General features: G+C 37.3%; 2 protein-coding genes across 3 annotated transcripts in view; one reads left to right on the top strand and one right to left on the bottom strand.

Moving 5' to 3' along the window:
- FRMPD2 (FERM and PDZ domain containing 2) overlaps nucleotides 1-6,781 on the bottom strand; it is a 65,752-nt gene extending 58,971 nt beyond the window's left edge. The window contains exons 1-6 of the mRNA XM_066555155.1: nucleotides 6,721-6,781; nucleotides 5,767-5,907; nucleotides 3,976-4,133; nucleotides 2,411-2,476; nucleotides 1,056-1,241; nucleotides 61-187 (exon numbers count right to left, since the gene is read on the bottom strand). Coding sequence (XP_066411252.1) covers nucleotides 61-187; nucleotides 1,056-1,241; nucleotides 2,411-2,476; nucleotides 3,976-4,133; nucleotides 5,767-5,907; nucleotides 6,721-6,781 — 739 coding nt within the window. The remainder of the gene's footprint in view (nucleotides 1-60; nucleotides 188-1,055; nucleotides 1,242-2,410; nucleotides 2,477-3,975; nucleotides 4,134-5,766; nucleotides 5,908-6,720) is intronic.
- The window catches only part of MAPK8 (mitogen-activated protein kinase 8), a 170,558-nt gene that overhangs the window by 105,275 nt on the left and 42,435 nt on the right, over nucleotides 1-22,848 (top strand). The gene's annotated exons all lie outside the window — the stretch shown is intronic.

The raw sequence follows: 22,848 nt of genomic DNA on the forward strand, positions 1-22,848 counted from the left end.
GACACAGAAAAGGCTGTCTGTATCCTTCGTAGAGAGTTCAGATTATAAATCTTTCTTTACCTTGGTGAAAATTCATCTGGGATGCCAGTGTTGAGGTGTCCAATATTTTTTCATGCAGTCTTTTCCTTATCACATGACTTCTGTTCAGCTGAGAGGCTGTGCTGTCTTCAGTGACCACCTGCTCTGTCTAGAAGGCAGTAATATTCAAAGTCACTGTCATATGATATGTGAACTTCAGACTCTCAACGTGAAGTGATCCTTGCCCTCTGGCTGTCAGAGGCTGCTGATCTGCTTTGGATAAGCAACTTCATTTTCTCAGAGTAACACAAAGTGAGACTGAGTATGTTGGTTCCATGCTCTCATGCTAGCTAAGTTTAATAGGGAACATCCTTTGTTAAAGTAGCAAAGAGAGTAAGAAAGTGTGCAAGGGAAAAAATTTTCTCAGAGTCTTAATGAATACTGATTGAAACCAAAAAAAAATCTGATGTGTTTTCTTCTGTTGTCATTCAGCTTGTCAACAAAAATGGTTTTTGATATTTCAAATTTTGAAAAAGCTTATGTGCTCATTTTTTAAAGATCTCATGTGGTCAGGCTTGATTGCACAGCAAACATTCAGTTCCACTCAGGACAATGACCTAATTTCCCAACATGATATAAATGAGATTTTTTGGAATTTCATGAAGAAAGTCTGAAACAGGAATGGCAATGGAGAAAGTTTTACTGTTGTGTAGAGTCCTTTACTTTGGCCAATATGAGGTCTCTGTAAAGGTCATGATTGCTTCAATACTAACTAAAGAAATTAAGATACTGTAAGTATCCTGGGATATGATACTAAGTATCCTGGGAGTGTAGAAGTGGTGTGTGAGACAGCTTCATTGCTTTATTTGCTTGTACACGTGCCCCCACAATTTCCTGCCTAGAAGTTTAGAACCAAATCTCACTTCCTTAATCCATACAAACATTAATTCTGGCAGTCACTCACCTGTGTCCTGTGTTGCTGGGCACCTCTCTCACTGCAGAAAAGGAGATGACTGGAGTATGAGAGTAGTACTTACCTCACTGGCACTTCCCACTGCAAACTGAACCATTCTCTTTATGTAGAATTTTGCTGGTAAGGAAGCAGATTCCTTCTGATGTGCTTCACATGCATCCAGAATGGATTCAGGAGAAAGTCTTCTGTGTGGTAGATCTTCACACAGTGTCAGCAAGAGTGTATGTAGTTGGTCACTCAGCTGGAGGGACTGAGTCAAAATAGAGGTACTGTTAAATGACAACTCCCAGGGGACTGAAATCCTGTGTAAACTGGGACCAGGAATTTCTGTAAGCCTTTCTGTAAGCCTGAGTGAGAAACAGGCACTGAATTCCTTTAGACTTTGGGAGAATTCCAAACAAGCAGCATAAGAGCATGAAATGAACCTTTAGTGGGATCCAGGATAGCCTTGGAGGGAATCGACATCTCCAAGAATAATTGTAGGCCCAATTGGTGCTTCTTGGTGACAGACAGTTCAGTTTGCTCCAGAGCTTTGTTAATTTGACTGTGAATCAAATATTCATGAAAGTAAAGTATGTGGTAGCATTAGCTTCAAAAAGGTGAGGAGTTTAGGTTTTTTACCAGCCATAACTGTTGTCATAGAGACCAGATACTTATATTTTAAGGCCATTTAGCTTATAAAGCTTTTTCTCTTAGAATGTGAAAGGGAGGTTAAATCTACTAGAAACCTGTGCTGTCCAAATTGAGAACAAGCAACCAAAAGCATAATTATAGAAATGAAGCAAAATGTATGTTGCATGTCTTTCAAAGGATTCTGGGTAAGCAAGAAACTTATAATTTCAGCTAGCAGAGATACTGATAGAATTTGCTCAGAAATAAGGGGAGTTATTAGTTTTATTCTTCCATCCCGTCCATCCATTTTTGAAAAAGCATGCAAATGTGCTCAGCACCACAATCATGCCAACGTGATGTTTTTGTTTTAGTCATGTCTATCTTAGAATAATAGAATCATACAATATTTTAGGTTTAAAAGGACTTTTAATATCATTGAGTGCAGTCATAAGCCTAACACTGGCAAGTCGACCACTATATCATGTCCCTAAGTGCCACAACTACACATCTTTTAAATACCTCCAGGGATGAGATTCAACCACTTCCCTGGGTAGCTTGTTCCTAATTGTCTTGGAATCAATAATCTTCATAATTAAAATCAAGGTACAATTCATCTTAATAAGAAAAACTAAATTCCCTCATTTGTGTGAACTGATATTTTTGGTGAAGCTTAGACCTTGACACAAGCTCTTTAATTCTTTTCTAGTGGTCCAAAACACAAAGCCCCTCTTAGTGATACTTTAGACTATGCTTCTCATTCTTTGAACTTACAGAATAAAAGAAAACAAAAATGTTTGCGTTACTGGCCTGGTTTGGAGGAACCTGGTAATCTGCTGACCAATAGAGGGTCATTCCTAAGGAATACACCAGCATCTGTCAAAACAGAAAAGGAAACCCTGTGTGAAATCAATACAGGAAATCAGGTGTGAAATCAATACAGGAAATCAGTACAGGAAAGCCTCATACTAGACACACCATCTTTTTGTGTCTTTGGTCACAAAATGGCAGAAGTCAGAGAATCATATAGATGATTTTTTTAAAAAACTAGACTAAATGTATCTAAAAGTAAAATATTCACTCTTAGCTTATGGGCTAGGTTGCATGCAATTAGTGATGTCTTTTCCTGGTCTTAAAAAACTGAGAGCTAAACATGTTAAGGGGTTAGGGGTTTTTGCCTTGGTATTTTAATAAGGATCCTTATGGTGCACTGTTTCACCAAGGTGGGATGCGCCGCAATGCACACACACACAGATCATGTATACAATTCATTGATCTTACAAATTTGCATATCTCACAGGGGTGCCCCAATGGGAGGCCTGGATGAATGGTGATATTTCCCCATTCATTGAATTCCCCCCTGGATGGGCTGAATCTGTAGTTTACAGGGTACATTCTAGTCTGGACCTTGGTTTCCTAAGACAGCGTAAGGTTTTCCAGCCTCCTACTACGAGGCCTTTAGGATGTTTGGTCTCCTGTCTTAACAAATTACTAGGGCTAAGTTATCAGGCTTAAGGGATTACAAGTATGCATGCTAAGAATACAGAGGATACATAAAAATTCCATAAAAGGTATATAAAAGAAAAGGCAAAAAAATCATCTTGGTATCATTAGTACTGTTCAGCTTGTGGGGCTGAGCCAGACTGCCCTCTGTTCCAAGATGCCAGAAGGAGGGAAAGAAATCTGAACTCCTTTCTTAGTTTTGAAGCTCTCCCATTGCTGATTAAAATTCTCCCCTACCTGTGGGACTGACTAGCTGTTATATGCAGGAAAATAATTACTGGAATAAGGCTGCCTATTCTGCAGCTTCATTTTTCTGCCTAGTGTCTAAGTGGTCAGTTATTTCAGTGGAAATCTGAAAATACTGTGTTCTGCCTGAGAGGAGTATGTGGTCTGAGTGGAATTTGAAACTTTAAGATGCCTGAATATTATATCTTACTGTCTTTCCAGAGAGACTCATTTGTCAGAGAGAAGAAAAAAAAATTGTTAACAAAGCTGAACATATTTCTGACTTCCTGGGACTGCTTCTACCCTCTGATTGTACAGATACTGCAGTCCTGCTGCTTCTGGGATCACAATTACCATATCTGCTTGAACACCATTTCATAGAAATATTCTTTCTTTCTCTAGGCCTTTACAAATAATACATTTCTTCAGGCCTGTGGGACTGATGTTCAAAATTGATTTTGACTTTGACATGCATGCTAATCCAACAATAAGCTGCAAGATACATGTAACATCTTTCTAACTATAGCCTAATTTGATTAGTTTTATTAGAAATGGGATATGACAGTAGGTGCCTGGCAAGTTGCATTAAAACCCACAAGCTTGTCTCCATGAGGTGCTGTCAAGATGCATGTTGCAATATTCCTCACCTTTGTTAGTCCAAAGTGCTGGTTTTTACTTGGGTGGTGGAGCAACTCTGGTGCACTGAAAGGGGCAGCTTCTGTCTGAGACACATTGTTTTGGAAAAACAAATTTCCTTCAGCAGACAGTAGTACTGACCACGGGCAAATCACACAGATGGCAGGGTCTGAAAAATGTTGAAGTTGATAAAATGGAGATCTTAGTGTTTAATTCATTGTACTCAGAAAATCATATTTCTGGCATCTCACCTGTATAACCAAACTCATCACTGGAGATGGACCCAGAATTACTTGCCTGACTGGGGACCTTATTGGTCCTGAGCCACAGACTGACTGCCCAGCCTGACCTCAGACCTGCCTTGTCACTGTGGCCTTGCCTGGTGGTCACTGAGCCCTCTGACCATGGTTACCTTCAGCTAGTGTTCTCTTTTGCTCCTTCCATGTTTTCTGTAGTGTTGTATGCAAACACAAATCACACATGCTGGGAAGCCTGTCTGGTTTAGGAACAGCCAGCCAGCTTGTACTTCATCCTAGTGGAGAATGCCTGGCTTCTGTAGGGCTGGCCAGCCAACAAGTAGCATTCATGCCTAACCTGACAGTGTCCCAGCACACTAAGAATATTCTGTGCCAAGTGGTGCTGATCATCATGAGATCTAGCATGATTTATTGCACCATGCAATAAAAGAAAAGAAAAGGCAAAATAAGACAAGTAAAGACAAACTAAAGACAAGTTTTAGCAGCCTAACACTTGGCCTGCAGCCCAGCTTGGTTGTATATCCCTACTTCTTGGTTTAGTTTTCCTGTTCTGATACCCTAAATTTATCTGGTGCAGCATAGGAAACATAGGCTGATTATCTCTTTTTAAAAAAAAAAATGTTAAGTCAGCAATCACAAGAGTGTAGTGTCAGCTTAGTGTCTGGCACAGAGTCAATAGATGGACCTATGCTGAACCTATCCAGGTGGGTATTTCTGTGCTTCACTCCTTTGCACATTTATGGTGCTTGTATTTCCTGTGCTATTCCATACCCTTGTTACACCACTTAATAGGGAACTGATGGTATAGTCAAGCTGCTATAGTGTTCCAGCCCATTAAAAACTAGTTGATAATGAATTTTCACTCCTCCAGCTATAGTAGAAGTTACACATCACTTGTTTTCTGTATTTTGTACTTTGATTCTACATTCTTATGAGGTAAAAACACGTCTCATCCATTCTCCCTTCAAAAGGAATACCCATTCACATAAACAGTTCTCAAAATGTGACAGGTTGCTCAGCTGTGCTCTCTTGTTGTTGCTCAGTTGTGCTCTGTGCTCTCTCAAGCTGGCCTGCTTGGCAAGCAAACATCATAAGTTACATTATTATCATCAAGGATAAAATCTCTTACTAGCTGAATGGAGAGACATGTGGATTTGTCTGCCCTTCTCTATCAGTCCATGAAGGACATGAGCCTAGAGAGCCTGGCTGGCGCTGCACTTTCTCTGGGTGCATGTTATTCAGACTTCAGGAAGGACTCTACTGTCTGCATATAATTGTACTTAGATTAATTGCTACTTGATGTTTAATTTGGAAAAAAAAAAACCCTCAAAACTGTGTGAAGATCTTCTATGTAGGCAGAGCAATCTGCACATAATCCCAGTAGCACTGAAAGATTTCTCACTTTTATTAGCAATATGCTGTTAGTGCCATTAGGTTTTTTGTCTCCACCCCACCCCCACAAACAAACAAACTCAAAAGAATTAAAGTAGCTCAATAATTAATTTCCAACAGTAAGAGCTCCTATAAAAATGCTTGTCACCTCACCTTTTTGAAGATCCTCCAGAAGCTGCGTTGTGGACAGGTGCAGGAGAGCCCATATTTCTTCTTCCTCCAGAGGGCTTCCTTTTGCCCACAGGACCTCGGCCAATGTCACGCAGGAACTGCTCATGCCTGCTGCAGTAGATACTGGGGTTTGGACACAGTAAAATAGACTGAACTGCTCAAGACAAGCCCTACTGATTATACCTGTACCCTTCTCTCACAGTAGGAAATACTTTATGAACCACCCTGCTTTATTTGTTCAGAAAAGGTGGGTATTGTTTATCCATGTCTTAATCTGAGTAAATAAAGGGGACTGAACTAAGTGACTTCCTGTAATCTTTTTGAGCCCTTTCACTCCTCATTTGAAAGCAGTCATAAGATTCTGTTGAGAGTAAATAGTTTATACTCAGGAGGTCCTTCATGAATATGTGCTGCTCAGATTTTATGAGTGGTTATTTGAATGACAGGTGATTGACTTTGCTGCTTAATTGGATTTTCCTGTCTATAAAAACATTATGGAGTTTATCTAAGAAAAAAAGAATACAATGCAGAAGATATGCCCTGTAACATAAAAAGTTTATTAACATTGCAACAGAGCAGTTATATTTCATTAATTGCTCAGCAGATTGATCAGTAAAAGCTGGTAGATTCTTACTGAATTAATTGATTAGAGATTTCCTTGCTCACATATCTGAGACTCAGTGCTTGCACTTCATCCCTTCCAATATACATATAAACTTGCTTTGTTTCACTAAACCAAATTAAAAGATTATTCTCTTTTTAAACTACTGAATAGCAATTTAGTGGTTCCCAGCACACTGTCCTATCTGGCAGATACATAAGACCTAGCAGAAGAATGTGGATTCACACACTCATGCTGTTTTGTCTCAGTTGAAACACAGCTTCAGATCATTTAGAGAAAGGCACTCTGTAGTGAATCATAATTTCATGTCCTGCCTACTGGAAGAGTATTTTCATAATCCCAGCCAACCAGAAACTGAGTTGTGACTCGAAGCATTATGGCTGCTTTTCCTTCAAATGTTTTGTCATGCTAAATATTCTCAAAGAGGGCTTTGCTCTTCATAAATGCACTTGATCTTTCCATCTAATGAGGTTTCTGTTTCTGTAATTTACTAATCTAGTCAGAGCAAGTCTACACATCAGTAAGGAAAACTGAATCCAATCTTCAAATTTCCTAAAAATTTTTGAACAGCTTTTGCTATTACTCTCCTGTAACAGCCCCACAAGTTTATTTGATGCTGTGTAAATAAGGGAATAATAAGAAAAGTTGGAAGTGATCCATTTACTGATTTGAGTTTTGACATTTTCTGTAGACCAGCAAGTGAGGACACTATAGCCTGGGATGCTACTGTCACATATAGGATTGTAAACACTGTAAAATGAGTTCACTCACAGCCTTGGCACAGCTCTTGCCCCCCCAAAAACTTCACTCTCTGTACGCAGCCCACTTACTGCCACCATTTGCTCTGTGCCCGCAATAGAACTCTTTGTGTCTTACAGGTGGTTGCTTTGCCAAATTCCTGTTCAGTATGGACTCCTCAAGGGGTAACTGGAAGAGCATCAGAGTGTCCTGTAGGACCAGCTTGTTGCTGATTAACAGGCTGCTCAGACTTTGCTTCATGGGGTCTTGTCCTGGCTCACTAGCTTGCAAACAAGGAATCACAACATAGAAGGAATGATCCCTTGTTGCAACCACCACAGGATTATAGACCAACCTAGTGACATTTTAAACGGAACCAGAGTCCTAATTTTAGTCTCTGCAGCTTCAAAGGGCAGTAAAGCTTCTTACAAACCTAACCTTAATTAGAAGAGACAGACAAATCTTCTTAATCTAAGCCATCACCGTTTCTCTTAATAATAAATTACTGTGATAGCATTTCGCTTAACCCTGTGGTACTGGGACTAAGCAATAAATTCACATCCCCAGAGCAGAATCTATGTGGCTTCTCCATACAGGGAATCCACCAGATTGTACTTATTGCTGTTTTATTTGAGACTGTGCTGGGGGAAGAGGCACTGCATCCTCTGTTTTAGATAGAAGTGCTTATACCAAGCGATCTCAGTGCTGATATTTCTAACTAGCTTAAGTTACTCAATAAGAAACTACCCAAAGTGCAGGTGTTACAGCTTTATAGAACCAAAGTGAAATCAGCAGTTACAACAGAGATGCTTTTGTAGAGAATGTTTTTTTCTAAGAGTAAAAGTAATGTCTCAGATCAATACTAAATATGAATTACCTTAATTCTGCTATCAATTATATCCAAACTTCTTGAAAAAATATTAGCTTGTATGGCCATGGAAATCATAATCTCTTTAACAAATTACTGCTTTAAAACAATGTGGAGTTAAGCAATGTGATATTTTACAATCAAATTGGTAACTGGTTTTTAAACACACTCAGAATGCCCTGTATCTTTAGGCTGTGTTTTTGACTTCTGATTCTCGAGACCAACATGATGTGATATTTAACAAAAGTCTGACTGTGAGAGTGCTTGGGGAAAAAACTACAGCCAGGCTACACTATGTGTATTATAAGAGAGTAAAAGGGATGGAAAGATATTGTTATCATTGCAGCACCGGCCATGTTCATGGTCCCTCAGATTAGTAAAATCTGTGATCCAGAACCAAACATTTCTGACCTTCAAACAACCTACAACTCATAAGGCATACAAATGAGGAGGCAAGAAGGAAAAATTGACACCAACTTTGCAAAAAGGGGTTTTTTTCAGTAACACTACATATCAGGAAATTATGCTAGATCTGGTTGAGCCTGCAGGGGAAAATTAGAGCAGGAGAATGTAATCACCCACTTTGGAGTTTGGCCAGGGTATAGAGGTTAATGTTTTTGTGACTGGAAAAAGTAGCAAAGACCTTCCAGTGCCAATTCGTAATTTGAGGTCAAAGACTGATTTTGCTGATGTCTTTGGAAGAACATAGTTCCATCCAAATTAGCCTAAAATATCCTCCCTGTTCTAATCTTTGCAACACATTTATTCATTATGTGGCCTCTCTAAAGTCAAAAGATTTTTCCCAACTCTTCTTGCATAGATATGAAAAGTTGCATTGGGGTGAGGCTAACCCATTATTTTGCCAGCAACATCTGCCTATTTATTGCTTTTTTAAAAAAATAATTCATTGGTGCATTTTGGTGCATTTTGTTTTATCATATGTGCAAGTTTTTATCCACTGAAAACTGGAATCAATGAAAGAAATTGAATTCGTGAAAGTAAATGATCTACAGCTTTACATCTGAAAAGTTTTTACACTTAGCAACAATTGTGCATTAGTATTTTCATATGCCAAGGTCACCTTATTGGATTTGGCAGTCTTCTTTAGTAAAATGTAAAGGAGCAACTTGGCTTTGGTAATCTTCATCTTTACTTTTGCTATTTTGTTTACTGTGTAAAGAAAGCAAAAGAGCTAAAAACTATTACTTTTGTAGGAAAACTGACCTTCCCTTAGCAAACACAGTCAAGTGCATTAAATATCTTCAAGAGGAATGGGTCAACTGGATTTCTAACTACATGACAGCCCTTTTCATTCCCACTTATCAGAGGGAATTTACTGGGGAGTAGGTTTGCCAGTACCATAAATTTCATGGCATGAAAGTCAATCCATTATCTGGATGATGGTGAAAAAAGATGAAAGGAGATCATAGGACACACCAGTGAAGAAGATTATGAGAAAGGAGAAATCACATTTAGTTTTCGAAAATATGGAGTCAAGTTTGTTTCTGGTTTATTTGTAAAGGCATGAAGCAAGAACAGATTTGCCCCATCTGGACATCCTGAAGAACAACTGGAAATGAGAACTCTGGCAAAATAGTTCGTGTATAAATACAGCAACAGCAATTACAACAACAACAAAGGATTAACCTTGGTAGGAATCAAGCATTCTGTGAACTGGAAGGGCTTCTATCAAATCAGAAAGGTCTTTCAAATTTTTACTGCCTGGAAGCTGTTTATGCAGAGGTCTTGCTTTTGTTTGACTGAATTTCCAGTTCTGTTTCATTGCTCTGTGTGTGTATAAAGCAAAATACTTATCTGTAAACTTAACCAATTCTTATATTGCTGGAAGGTGTAAACAAATGTAAATTTTGTAAACAATTCTGTCTGAGAAGGCCTATTTATGGTTTGAACATATATACCCATCACAGCCCCTCTATTATAATGAGGTGACAAATTGATTTGACTGGAGTGAGCCAGAGAGGGGCCCCTTAACCAGGTGCTCTGAAAGACCCGAGTGGTTGCTAGCATTGGCCATGAACCTCACTAAAGGAGTGTAGGTGTGTACTGACAGAAAAGTGAGAGGAACTTGGAGTGTAACTTCTTCCATTTGCACCACTGTATCTCGGAAAAGTTCCCTACTCATAACAGTCCATGGAAGCTGAACCCACTACACTTGAACACACCTGGAGTTGGCTAATACAGATTGTGCTTAATTTATCTGCAATGCCTGAGAATCCATCTGTCATTTTCAAGGGCAATTTTAGAGACATGGAATTGTGTCTTCTAGTTGGCATTGAAGGACATACTGATAGAAATAGACACAAGTCTCTAAAGAGATGGTCTTTAGGCATCTTTCTCTAGACACGGTATTTTCCTTGGCCTTCTATCCCTTTCATCTGTTGTACTCCCAATTTCTTAGCTCTGTTAGCAGTCCCTTTTAGGTCTCAGGTGCTGCCTGATAGTCTAAAAGCACCTTAAAAATGACCAAACCCAAGGGTGCTCAATCCTCAGAACAGCAAAAGGCAGAACTTCTTGTATTAGTGGCAGCAAGATGCACTGGGGGAAAAGAAAACTTTCTGAAAGAAGGGAATTATCCACAGGACCTCAGGTGCTGGTCAGCAAGACTTCAAGCAATCTGCTTTCAAGACCAGGAAATATGGAAACTTGAAGTGACACTTTTCTAGGATACTGGAGGGCTAATAAGTACTGAAAAGGGTTCCATAGAGACAGATGAACGAGACAGACTTGCTAATTCTGAAAGATCTTTTAAAATGAAAAATTACAATGAAAATGCATTTTTAGTCAGCAAGTCAGCATCCTTTTACTTGACCAGAGTGCTGGACAGTGGGTTAATTACATATCAAGTAATGTAATTTCTGACCCTACCCAGGTAAGGACCTCCACCAAGGTAAAATCAGTCTGGCTTTCCTATCTCTTGTTTTTTTCTATGTGATTCTCACCATCAAACGTTAATAACTGACTGTAACACATTGCTTTGAAGTGCCTTATATTTAAGAGCAGGGATAAATTTGTATCTTTACATCTTTATGACACAAAAGTTCAGAAACTTCATCAAAAGGGGCTGAAAATGCATGGAGGAATAGATGTAAATCAAAGCACAAATAGTATCTCACTAAGGGAGGAAAATCATTGTTTGATATCAAGTATTCCTAATATACTAAGAAAAGTTCTTGTAGCCTATCTCAAGACTGGATGCATAATAAATCAAATTTGGAATACAAAATTAGGAGAATTAAAAATAGGATAAAAATGGGATTGAGCTATAGTTTTGAAATAATCTCTGTTAATTTCAAAGTAGATTTACAGAATTTATGAACAACCTGTTCTGAGTCTTTTCTGTGGTCACCAATAGAGAAGGAATGATGTATCAGTCTCTCTGTCTCTGACTCCTCTGAGTCATGGTGGCAGGAACAGCATTTGGCATGAACCTGCATTTAGTAGGAAGTATATCTAGGAAAATACTTAACTGATTTCCTTTATGCCCTTAAAGATCATATAGTTAAAAAATTGAATGTCGAGACAATTTTGAAATTTAAAGTTATCTTAGCGTGCATAGAGATTAAATGTTTGATATAGATAATAATTTCTGAATTAAAATGGGAAGATATGACTTGCTTTTTATGAAGGCACAAGATTATTCCAAAACACATATGTATTAATCTGATTCTGGGTCTCCACAGACAGTTTGGGATCAGTGAAATAATTTTGCTGCACTGAAGTGTCTACACTGAAATATTCTTAAATGAACAGTTTTCACATGAGGATCACAATTCTTTGTTCCTCGGGGTTTCATCTTTTGCTTCTTAAAAAACCCCCAAACACTAAAAAAAAACCCCAACTGAAATCCTGTAAATTTGAATACTGTATTGAGATTTTGAGAGATGTTGGTCTCCAAAATATTTAGGACTAGGTATTTAGAAGATCCTGAAGAATCAATGAAAGCTGTGATCCAACTGCAAGTGACAACTCTAAATCTTTTTTGGTTTTCATCTGATTCATAACAACCCACAAAACTGTAACGTGCAAGAGGAAAGAAGATGATCACATTAGCCTATAATCATGAGCTTTGAATAGGGTCTGATTACATCTGTTATGTTGATGATTGTTCTGATTTAATACTTCAGGTTGTATTCTGTTCTTGAAGAAGAGTGTTCTTCCATAAGAAAAATCAAAGTTATAAAAATATAGTATAGAAATATTTTACTAAAAAATGACAACTAAATATATTTGCTTTACAGGCAATATTAATCTAGAGCATGTAAAATTGAAAACCCAAGTAAATTCTTAAAATATATTTAAGTACAGTTCAAACTGTATTAAGGTAATTCAACTTGTTGTTGCTATCACCAAATTGTTACTGATAATTTTAGGGGAAATACAGAAAAAAACTCTATTGAAAATAAATGTCGTATCTTAAGTATCTCAGTCATAAATGTATGCATATTTTAGAGAAATGGAAAGGGAAAGACTCTGGGGACAGAAGGTGCCTGCCTTGTGTACTTTAGACTTTCTTAAATGTCTACATTAAACTCTGAGCCTCTTCTGTATATCATAGATATTGGGCCAAATCCAGTAACCCTTTTATATACATTTAAAGAGTTCTGGATACATGCTATCATTCATGATATTATGGTTTTTATCTGGATACATAAGCATAGTAACTGGATAAAAAAGCTGAATATTTTCTTTTTCCTTACTTAAGAACAACCTACTGCTTGTCCATCTGATTAGAACAAATTTTAACTATGTGCAAAGTTTTAAAAGACTGAAAAGAGCACATCTTTTGCAAATTTTCCTTTAAAATTAATTTACATCATAACCACATTTATTCACATATATTCCACATACAAATTTTATACTCTAACTCACTGTAAATTTGTTATAATTTTGTAGAGAAAACACAATATTCCTCATACCAGAGACATGAATCTCATTAAATATGAAATTTAACTCTCTGAAATATGGGCTGGAAATGTGTGGGTTTATAATTGGAATAAACACTTAAAATGCTGTTTAAAACTTCTGTTCAAATAAAGTAAGGCAGAGCCAAATCTGCAAACAATGACAAGTCAGTAAGGGAGTTTCCTTGTTGCTAAAGCATGAACTTGCTTTGGAAAGATTGTGTCCCAGAAATTATAGCTGAAGTGAAGCCTTCATTATATGGTATTTTTTCACTCTCTGTTATAAATTATTTTATTTCCTTTCTAGAAGCATGTACCTAAATAAATAGGACAATTAACCAGACTATTGCAAGTTATTCAGCACTGAAGTGGGATAAAATTTCACTGCTACAGAGAGATTAATTTCTTTTCTAGGAAATCATAAACTTCACATGAGGTGGAACAGCCTCTGAACAGTCTAATCTTCGAAGGAGAGAGTTGAAATCTAGTTCCTCAATAGTCTAGGTATGTGCCTCTGGGTGGGAATTTCATGAGCTGGGTGGTAAGGGTGCTAAAAATTTGACTTTATTACAAGACATATGGACATTGTTCCTTAAAGACACAAAATGTTATTGATAACAAAAGAAAATTTAGAAAAACCCAGCATCCTACAAAATCAGACTTATAGGGTCAAATTCCTATTTCCTCTCTCTTTAAAAGGAACCTACTAGTGAATTTCAGAGGAAAATGTTACAGTCTGCAGTCAGTTTGCAAGTAGATATTCTTTCAATAGAAGTGCCTACAAAGATATCACTGGATAACTGCAATCAAAAGAAAGTTGTACTATCTTCATTCTTGCTAAGTTTATATGCCGCTTTTTCTCTGCCCCAGCTGATGCCAAATGCCAAGGATCTCATAGAATATCTGTCTATGATAGATAGCTACTGCCTCTAAAGTAGCCAGGTGCTACTTTTCTGTGCTTTTTTACATGCACCTTTCATAAAAGCTCATTCTACATAAGAGTAGACCTGACTGGTGGCCCAGAATTAAATCTAATATATCTAATACATTATCTACATTGTTCTAGCACTTCAAAGATTGAAGCTTCAAAGCTCTCTGCTGCTGCAGTGCCAGAAATAGTAGGGCAGTAGAACTCAAACACCATGGTAATGTTTCTCTTTTAAAGTAATTGATTTATGTCCTTTTTAAGGCATTATTAATTCTCTGAAATGAGGCAGCCTCGTGCCAGACATAGGGACAGGGAATGAAGGGTCAAATGAAATGCTGATGCTGAGGTTAATAGGTAACACCACAACACAGGTAAAAGAATCTCAGCAGGCTGTACACCAGCTTCTTCAGGTATACAAAAGAAAAATGTGTTAAATGAAAGATGAAGAACTAAGATTTTAGATTATATTGTCCAGTCTTCCCAAAGTCTCTCCATAGCTTCTCACATCTAATCCTATTGTAATCAATGCTGCTGTGGTTTGCTTATTGTTAAAGCGAGTTCTTGAGTTCTGACAGTGCCACAGTTACACCTTTGCTTGCAGAAGAGAGATATTCAAAGCTTCTGATCTTGATTCTGATGTTGACTGGTTCTTTTACTTGAGAAGGACTCAGTCTCTTATTTTACCACATCATTGAGGATGATGTGTTTTCCCATCATTAATAATACACTTTACGTGTAAATGGTAAATTATCAGTATTTGTATTCCTCTGGAATCTACATCTATAAATTTCTAGATCAGTAATGATTATGATGCCCATGAGAAAACGTCCAGAAAATGAGGTTGCTTTTATTTTAGAAACTGCAAACTGTTGCTTTTATTTTAGAAACTGCAAACTGTAATGTAGGGACTTGCTAAAAACATTGAAGAGCAGTGGAGGAGAAATTAGGAAAGCAGTTTCTTGGTTAAGAGTCTTTAGTCACAGGTTGTAATCACTGGTAATCTTTCTGCTGTTTGGAGTTCAGTGCTCTTTCCAAAATAATAGTACTTAGTAAAAATCCATGAAAAAATAATGTACTTAAACATGTTTTCCAGAATCATGTCAGCTGTGTTATGCAAACAAACACTTATCCCTGCCGTAAGAGCAGAAACACTTTAGTGCCTTCCACTTCTTTGCCTTCAATAGGAAACAAGACTATGCTGAGGTACCCTGATTTTTTAACAGTACAATTCTGTGGTAGGTGAATGTTTCTAACTCCCAAAGAAGGCAAGAGGGACTGAGCAGTGACATTCTGGATGACAATCCAGTCAGCTCTATATTATCATTTCTCATACAAACAAGTAGCCTACTAATCAGAATTGGCTAATGATCTAAGAGGAAATGAAATGAGATTTAATGTAAAAAACTCAAACAACAAGGTAAATATTAGATACTGCTGTACAAAGCCAAGAAAATGAGAGATTTAATACTTATTTAATTGATAATGAGATTAAGAGAAACACGTAAGAACCTACCTGTACAAGTTGGACAGATGCCGCATCCAGAATAGTCTCTAATCTTCTATGTTTTTGCCCAATAATGGTTGTTTAGACCATAATAGTTGTAAATGTAACATGAAACATATTCAGTTCTTTATTGGACTCCTGTTTCTTGGATTTTTCTCTCTCTCTTTCTTACCTTCTGTCTTCTCTCTTTCTTTCCCCCTTTCTTCCTTTGTTTCTCTTGCTTTGTTTGTATCTGTAACTAAGCACTGTGTGGTCTGGCAAGTGGCTAAGCAAGTAAAGTTCCTTCTCTTACTTGCAAGCCAAACCTAGCAGCTCCTGGTTTGAAGTTGATGGCAATGTCATATCTGCTAAGGCTGTTTACACTCCTTCCTTTTTTTTTCTTTCTTTCTTTTTTCTTTTTTTTTCCCCTGGTAGTTCACTTGGCAGGTAATGAGAATCAGCTTTTAGGAAGTGGCTCAGTATAAACCTCTGGGTCTGTCAACTTACAAGGGCTCAATTGGATTACCTGACGCACACGGGAGCATTAGGTCTAAACCCCGTAGGCTGATGTCACTTTCAGCCCCCAGCCAATCCAGGGAGCAACAGCACAACCAAAGCAGAGACTGATGGTCTGAGGGGTGAGTGTGTCTTTTATGAGCAGCAAAATCCTCCAGACTCAATAAACAATGCAGATAAGATTTTGATGGGTCTACCTGGCAGGAAAATAAACCAACCTAAAACTGAAGGAAGGAAATTTGATAATTTTTTTAATATTGTCCAGTCTGAAATTTTTTTGTTAATTACAGGAGGGTGCAGCTATGCTCAGAGCAGGGAAGAGGGAGCTCTTGGGATGCTGCAGGGCAACTGTGAGCTGGCTGTAAGAAGTGAAGGGAAAACAAAACCTTAGTAAAACAGAAGAGAGTTTGACTGGACTTATTCAGTAAGCTCTTCACATTAGTTATTCCTCCACTTTTCCCAGCTCTGTTTCTCTTTAATTCTATTTTTTTTAGTTTTTGTATAAGTCCACAAATCTTCATTTGTTTAATTGTTCTCCCTGTATTTTGTCCCTGAACAATGGAATTTGCAAATGCATTTTCATCTACAATCCTTATGGCAATATCTCACAGATTATTGTAGTGTAGATTTCCTTGATCACGTCAAAATGAAAATCTTGGATTTCTTTCATTGCTTAACTGCATGCAACTAGTCATTTAAGTTCAACATGGGAAAAAAAAGAACAAACCAGCCTCATATTTCCTTTTTTCTTTCTCAATCACTGTGAATATTGCCGCTGTTGTTCCTAGGCCACACTCTGGATTTCACATGGAGTTTAGTCAACCCTCCCTGTGTATGAGTGTTATTGTGTGCTTTTGAGGAAAATATACAAGCTATGGACTTCTTTATTTGTCTTTAAAGAAAATTTATTCAGGTTTTCATCATCTCAATGGCTGTAAATCCTCTCTTTTGACACTTGGATGTGCAATATAGCCTTATCCAAAATATCACAGAAAACGTATATTTTGCTGAATTCTCCCACTGGGTACATCACCCATCCTTTCATATCCTTCTCTGGATAAGCAGCAAAATACAACTATTTTTTATAAATTCTGGCTTGGTTCAGAAGTCATAAATCTGATCTGACAGGAAGTTTAACAGGACTGCAGGCAAGAATAAAAATAGAATGAAAGGTCTCACATCTGAGATGTCCCAAACAGAACATGCTGGAGTTGGAAAATGAAAACTTATTGATAAACCTTACCAAAAGAAACTATTTGTTGCCTTCTCCTGTGATCATTAGACTGATACTGCTCTTCATGTTTTGAATTTGTGGATCCAGATACCAACAGATCAGCAAAAGGCTATTAATGAAAAAAGTAAAATCTGAGCATTGATGCAGCTCAGGAAGCATTTTGCTTATTGTCTGACACAGTCACACTGCAGGACAAAAGCAACACAGAAGTTTGTGACTGCTCCTTTCCCAGGTAATGAGTGGGGAGGAGATAGGAAGTTATTTTTAGAGGTGCATTTGTAGCTACCAAATTTGATTTAAGTAGGTGTGTGTACAATGCTGTTTGCAGAGTTAACAGGGTGTGTGCCTTGTTGAATCATTTTGCTAGAAATAATGTGTTTGTGAACATGCCTCTGTTAAGTCAGGTGGAAATGCTGATTTGATTAACTAATCAAAGTTCCTAAAGAATTTATGTTCTATTGCTCTAAGAAAAGACTTGATGATTCTTCTCATGAAAACATGCAATTGCAAACCTGTGGTAGCTCTGTTGGTGTAAGCAGCAGTTCCAGATTTGTGAGATCAAACTCTCACCCATGGTTCCTTCTTTATTGTAAGTAGTTATTGAAAGCAGCCATTTAAAAAAAATCACTTACAACCTACAGATTTGAAACAAAGCAGTATTTCAGACTCATAAACTCAAAATATACAGTATGAGAGCTTCAGCTGAATTCCTTCTGTTTATCTATTGATAGGTGTACAGGTGACATGTATGTAATTGCAGCAAAGTTTATGTAACTAGATCACTATGAAAGAAGGTTAACAAGATGAAAGGCTTTTTATCCCAGTGAAGGAACTGCTGGATGGAGGCTTAGAATCTCCCTTATGTTCCTCCCAGCTTTCTGAGAACTGGCAATGGCTAGAATCCAATTATTCTCTGACATTAATGCCTTTTTATCCCACAGAAGCTGAAGTGTGGGAAGCTCTTAAAGTTTACATAAAGGTGAAGATTACTATTTACTTCTGAGTTGATGGTGGTACAAGCAAGCTGTCAAAACTACAATCACAGCTTGGGCCTGTGGTTTCTGTTAATGAGAATTGCTTCTGTTAAGTTTTAACTAGTTTTACTTTGGGGTCCCATGAAACAGATCATGGACTGCTTGAGCTGTCAGAGCTTGAGCTTTCAGAAAAATCAGGGAATCCCCCTTTTTTTTTGGATCTTCTTAAGTCATACAACAGGACCTAACCACTTCCATGCTTCATCCCTATGTCTACTAGATGTGCAACTAAAGTTTAATTTCCATCACGGCTTCTAAGCAGATGGTCCAGTCATCTATATTTAGCTTAGCAAAGTAATACAGGAGGTGAGTTTATGCTCTTGTTCTGGTCTTTGCTGTCAGGGGTGTTTCACAGCATTATCTTAGGGGGAATTACATCTGATTTGTGTAACCCTACGCTCAGTTTAAAAAAAAAATTAAAAAAGGCAAGAGGCCAGTATCTGAACAGCCTGTTTGCCTTTAAGAAATAATTCCTAACATAATTAAAAAATACCACTAAACTGGGAGGGGAGGTGTATTGGAGTTTGTTTCTAAGTTTGTGTATGAAGAGTGCAGGAAGGCAGCATAACTCTTATTGCCACTCATGACAGCAACTAGTTTTCCTTAAGAAAATTGTCCTTAGCTGGCAAAGTCTGGCTCAAACCTCTGGGACTTTCTAAATCTTTAGAAAGTTCTATGAATGGATGAGACCCAATTAAAATACCACTTAGAGTTCAGTATGTTTAATTTGCTTTTGCTTCTTACACTGTTTTTGAGATGTGATGTGAGGTAAGAAAACATTATTGAACAAATAGCTCCTGTTTGTGACACCTGATTACAGCTCTTCTGATCCCAGAAGTAATTCAATGGGAGGCCAGTATTCCTATGATACATCCTCCAATGCATCCCTCTAGGATACAAGAAGAGAGGCTGTGAAGTGATTACTGTTTAATGCCAAATGCTCTCAGACTGTAATGGAGCCACTTTCTAAATTACAAAATAAGTTCAAACCATTAATCTGAGGAAAGAAAGACTGAAGTTCTAAAGGTTTCTGGGATATGGGAAGGAGTTCCATGTATATAATCAATGCATAGTTTAATGAACAATAGCCATTTTACCCAGCAAGGACATGGACACTGGTGGTAAGGGGAAAAAATTTTTTTCTCTCTTTTGCAACAGAGATTTTCTATATTTTATGCTTTGTCACTACAATGAAGCCTGTGTACATTAACATATACTTGTGTATATCATATTAACACTTTATTTATAGAGTAAAAGTAGTTTTTCTTTACAATAGCTGAAGTGATCAAAATATATCTTCATTTCAAAATCCTAGGAGTGTGCATAACTCGTCACAGGGTGCTATTGGTGTGCAGGCACCAAACTAGCATAAAGAGTACAGTTTCACCCACAGGGGATCATTTACTATTGAAGTTATCCTCCTTATTTTGCCTAATGTGGTTCATTGAGTGCTCAGTAAGGTTTTGTGCAGTATAGTCTAAACACACACTATCAAGTATCTTCAAAATGCTTTGGTAAAATCCTAAGATTTACCAAGTCAAAAGACATTAAATTGTCTGTGTTCCTCCTCTACCTACTATTTATCTCACTGTCTCTTATTTTTCAGAACTATTTTCTGAACTTTTCAGGTTTTGTATTGGAATCACTATATGCAGTGCTAGATTCAACGAGCATTTAGACAGGATATAAGATAATTGATGTTGGCCAATTTAATTTTTTCCAGCTCTTTTCAGAGATAATGTATGACATGTTATCTAACCTAAAATGGATGTTTGCATTTAGGAGTTGATAGTTAAAAACTTAGACAAGAATTGATGCACTCCTGGGAAATCTTTTTTCTTTTTTTTTTTTTTTTAACCAGAAGGGCAAGGTCAGGGATGAATAACACAACTTTGGATGGTCTCATGTAGCAGAAACCATGAAGAGAGAGATTTTCCAATCATGATCACTTTGTAATAAAAAGGAAGAAAAAGCTGATATAAAATTTCCAATGGCCTTGTTCTGAATCCTGAAAGTGCCCTTTGCTCTGGAATTATTCTTAGAAAGCCAAATACTAATTCTTCATTGATAAGGGTGCAGGAAGGGATGCCAGTATGTAATTTAGAAAGGTAATGCCAAATCCCAAGAACTTTTATTGAATTTGCCTATGAAAAATTTCTATTGAATAGTAGTGTAAATAAAGAGCACCCTGTGCTGTGTTAATGTCAGTGTGTGGAAATATGAGGTATGTGACCCCATAAACACTATTTTCTAACAGTTTACCTACACATGCCTCCACAAACAATTTCCAATTGGCTGAATATGTCTAAGGATTGCAGATACTTTGCTGCCTATTTACTCAGTGCAACAATTAATACAAATTGTCTGTACGTGGAATTATGGCAGCTGAGGAAGAACTTTTTAGGAACACCAAAGAAGGGGTTGATAGCATAAATGGTATTTGAGAGAACAAAATTTCTGACTAGATGTGCAGAAATGTCTGAGCTTCAGTATCAGCCGTGAGCATGGTCCCACCTTCCCATTCCCGCTGTAACCTGTCGCAGGGTGCCCCATGGTGGCTGCTTGCCTCCTCTTACATTTGCTCAAGCCAGAAAGTGCTCCATTCAGGTTGGCTACTAATAGCAAAAATATTTGCTCTAGTTCATAATTATTTGCTGACAGTCAGAAACCAAATGTATAACGGCATTTTGCAACTACTGCCTGTTTCTAGTTCCATTTAAAGAGGGAATACAGGTCACTCTAGTTGTTACTTGGAGTTGATTTCATAGTGCTTTGCAAGACAGAATTAATTTTTAAAATCTAGCTGTTACAACGTTTCTTTCATTGATTATTTTCAATGTTAAAAGGAAACATTTTAACATCAGCTGCATTCATCAACAATTAGTAGGTGTGATTTTTTTCTACACCTTTCCAGGCTGTAATACCTCTATCAATTTGGGGTTTGCTAGCAAATTTCCATTTCACTTTCTTCTGTGAAATGCAGCTTCTTTTCCACAACCAATGATGAAAAAAATGTTTCATAAAGATATTATTACTAAAAATGCTTTACTTATTTATATTTGTATTACTTCCAGAATTTTCTAAAAACTTTCATAGTTGGTATTGCCTTTCCACGTATATCTATCTGGCTCAGCAAGCAGTATTTATCAATCTGTTTGCACAAGAGCATATGGATGTTGATCCTGGCTGTGGCTTCTCAAGCCCAAGCTAGGAAAAACTGGGTTCCCTGAGCACCCACAATTCCTACTGATCTCTTCTTGACAAAGTGGCTCTTTCAAACACCTTCCCTTTGACTGAGGCGATGTTCACTACAGTCCCACCCAGCTGAGTTGCTATGCTAATCCATTCTGGTGCAAATATAAATCACTGTTCTTTACTATGGATGCTTTGTGAACAAAAATGAATACTCCTTCTATGTTTCAACACGTTATTTTATGTTACAGAATCTCATTTTTGACATTCTGATTTTTGTACATCAGAATTTGTGTCAGACGTTGAGATCTATTTCCTTGTCTCCAAAGATTTGAGTCTGAATTTTTTGCTTTGCAGTTTATAAACATCAATATGCTAAAATGTTGTTTACTACCCCACGTATGGTAATTGACAAGTTAATGAAAATATTAAAAAAAGACAAAACTACATTTTGGATGTAATTTCATGACTGCTGAATCTAAACACTTTAATGTTCATAAACCTACTTGTATACCAGTGCAGGGGAGTGAGAAAGTTTGTAGTATTTTGACATAATTCAGATTTTACTGACACTTTTTAAATCCAAATATTTATTAAACACTGAACAACCACTTAATTTAAAGCAGCAGTCCAAATCCAAGACTACTGCTACATAAACACTGAAACTGAGGAGGTAAGAGAGTGATTAACAATTGCATGTAGGCAGAGGTTGATTTTCAGGCTCCAGATTGTTCACCGATTCAATTTTGGAGTTTTTATTACAAAACAAACCTGATTCCTCATCAGATTCTTCTGATATATAAAATTTCATATTTATTTTGAAAAGGAAGATTCAAGTTCTGAGGTTGGTGATTCCCAATATTTTTCCAAAGAGACCCTTACCACCTTTCAGCTTTTCTCACTATTTACTGTGCACCTTGTCAAACTTATCACCAAAACTCCTGTCAGGTTTATGTCCTTCTGGGGCCTCAGCAGGGCCAGTCCTTGCTGAAAAGATCTGACCCCTGCAGGAAGCCACACTTTTTTCCACAGTCTTCTCTCTTTGTATTGTTCTCCAAATGTTTTCCCCTTTCTGCTACTGATTCTCTATGAAGTAATATGAATCTTCTGTCTGGCTGTCTGTATGTTCATTCATGTCCTAATGAATTCATACTCCTGCTCTCTGCTGTATCCTTCTGATCTGTTGAGAGGTCCAGAGAAAAATGGTGATTTTGTTTCAAAATACCTGTTTACTTTCATGGTTATTAGGAATTTAGTTTTGTATTTTCTTGGATATCAGTAAGGACAATCCAGAAAACAGTTTCTACCTAGACATATGTAATCGTGGAGTTTATAATGTAGCCATAATGTTTATAAGAAAATACTTCTGCAATGCTTGAAAACAATACTATAGTGATGCTCAGTGACATTCTCAAAGTTTCATTTTCTTATATAGGGACTTGTTTCAAAAATGGGTTATACACACAATCAAAGGAACTTTTTGTTCTTACTTGAAGAGTTACTATTTTGATGTCTTGCAAATTTTCC

This window comes from Molothrus aeneus, chromosome 8 (assembly GCF_037042795.1).
Source record: "Molothrus aeneus isolate 106 chromosome 8, BPBGC_Maene_1.0, whole genome shotgun sequence".
Classification (NCBI taxonomy): Eukaryota; Metazoa; Chordata; class Aves; order Passeriformes; family Icteridae; genus Molothrus; species Molothrus aeneus.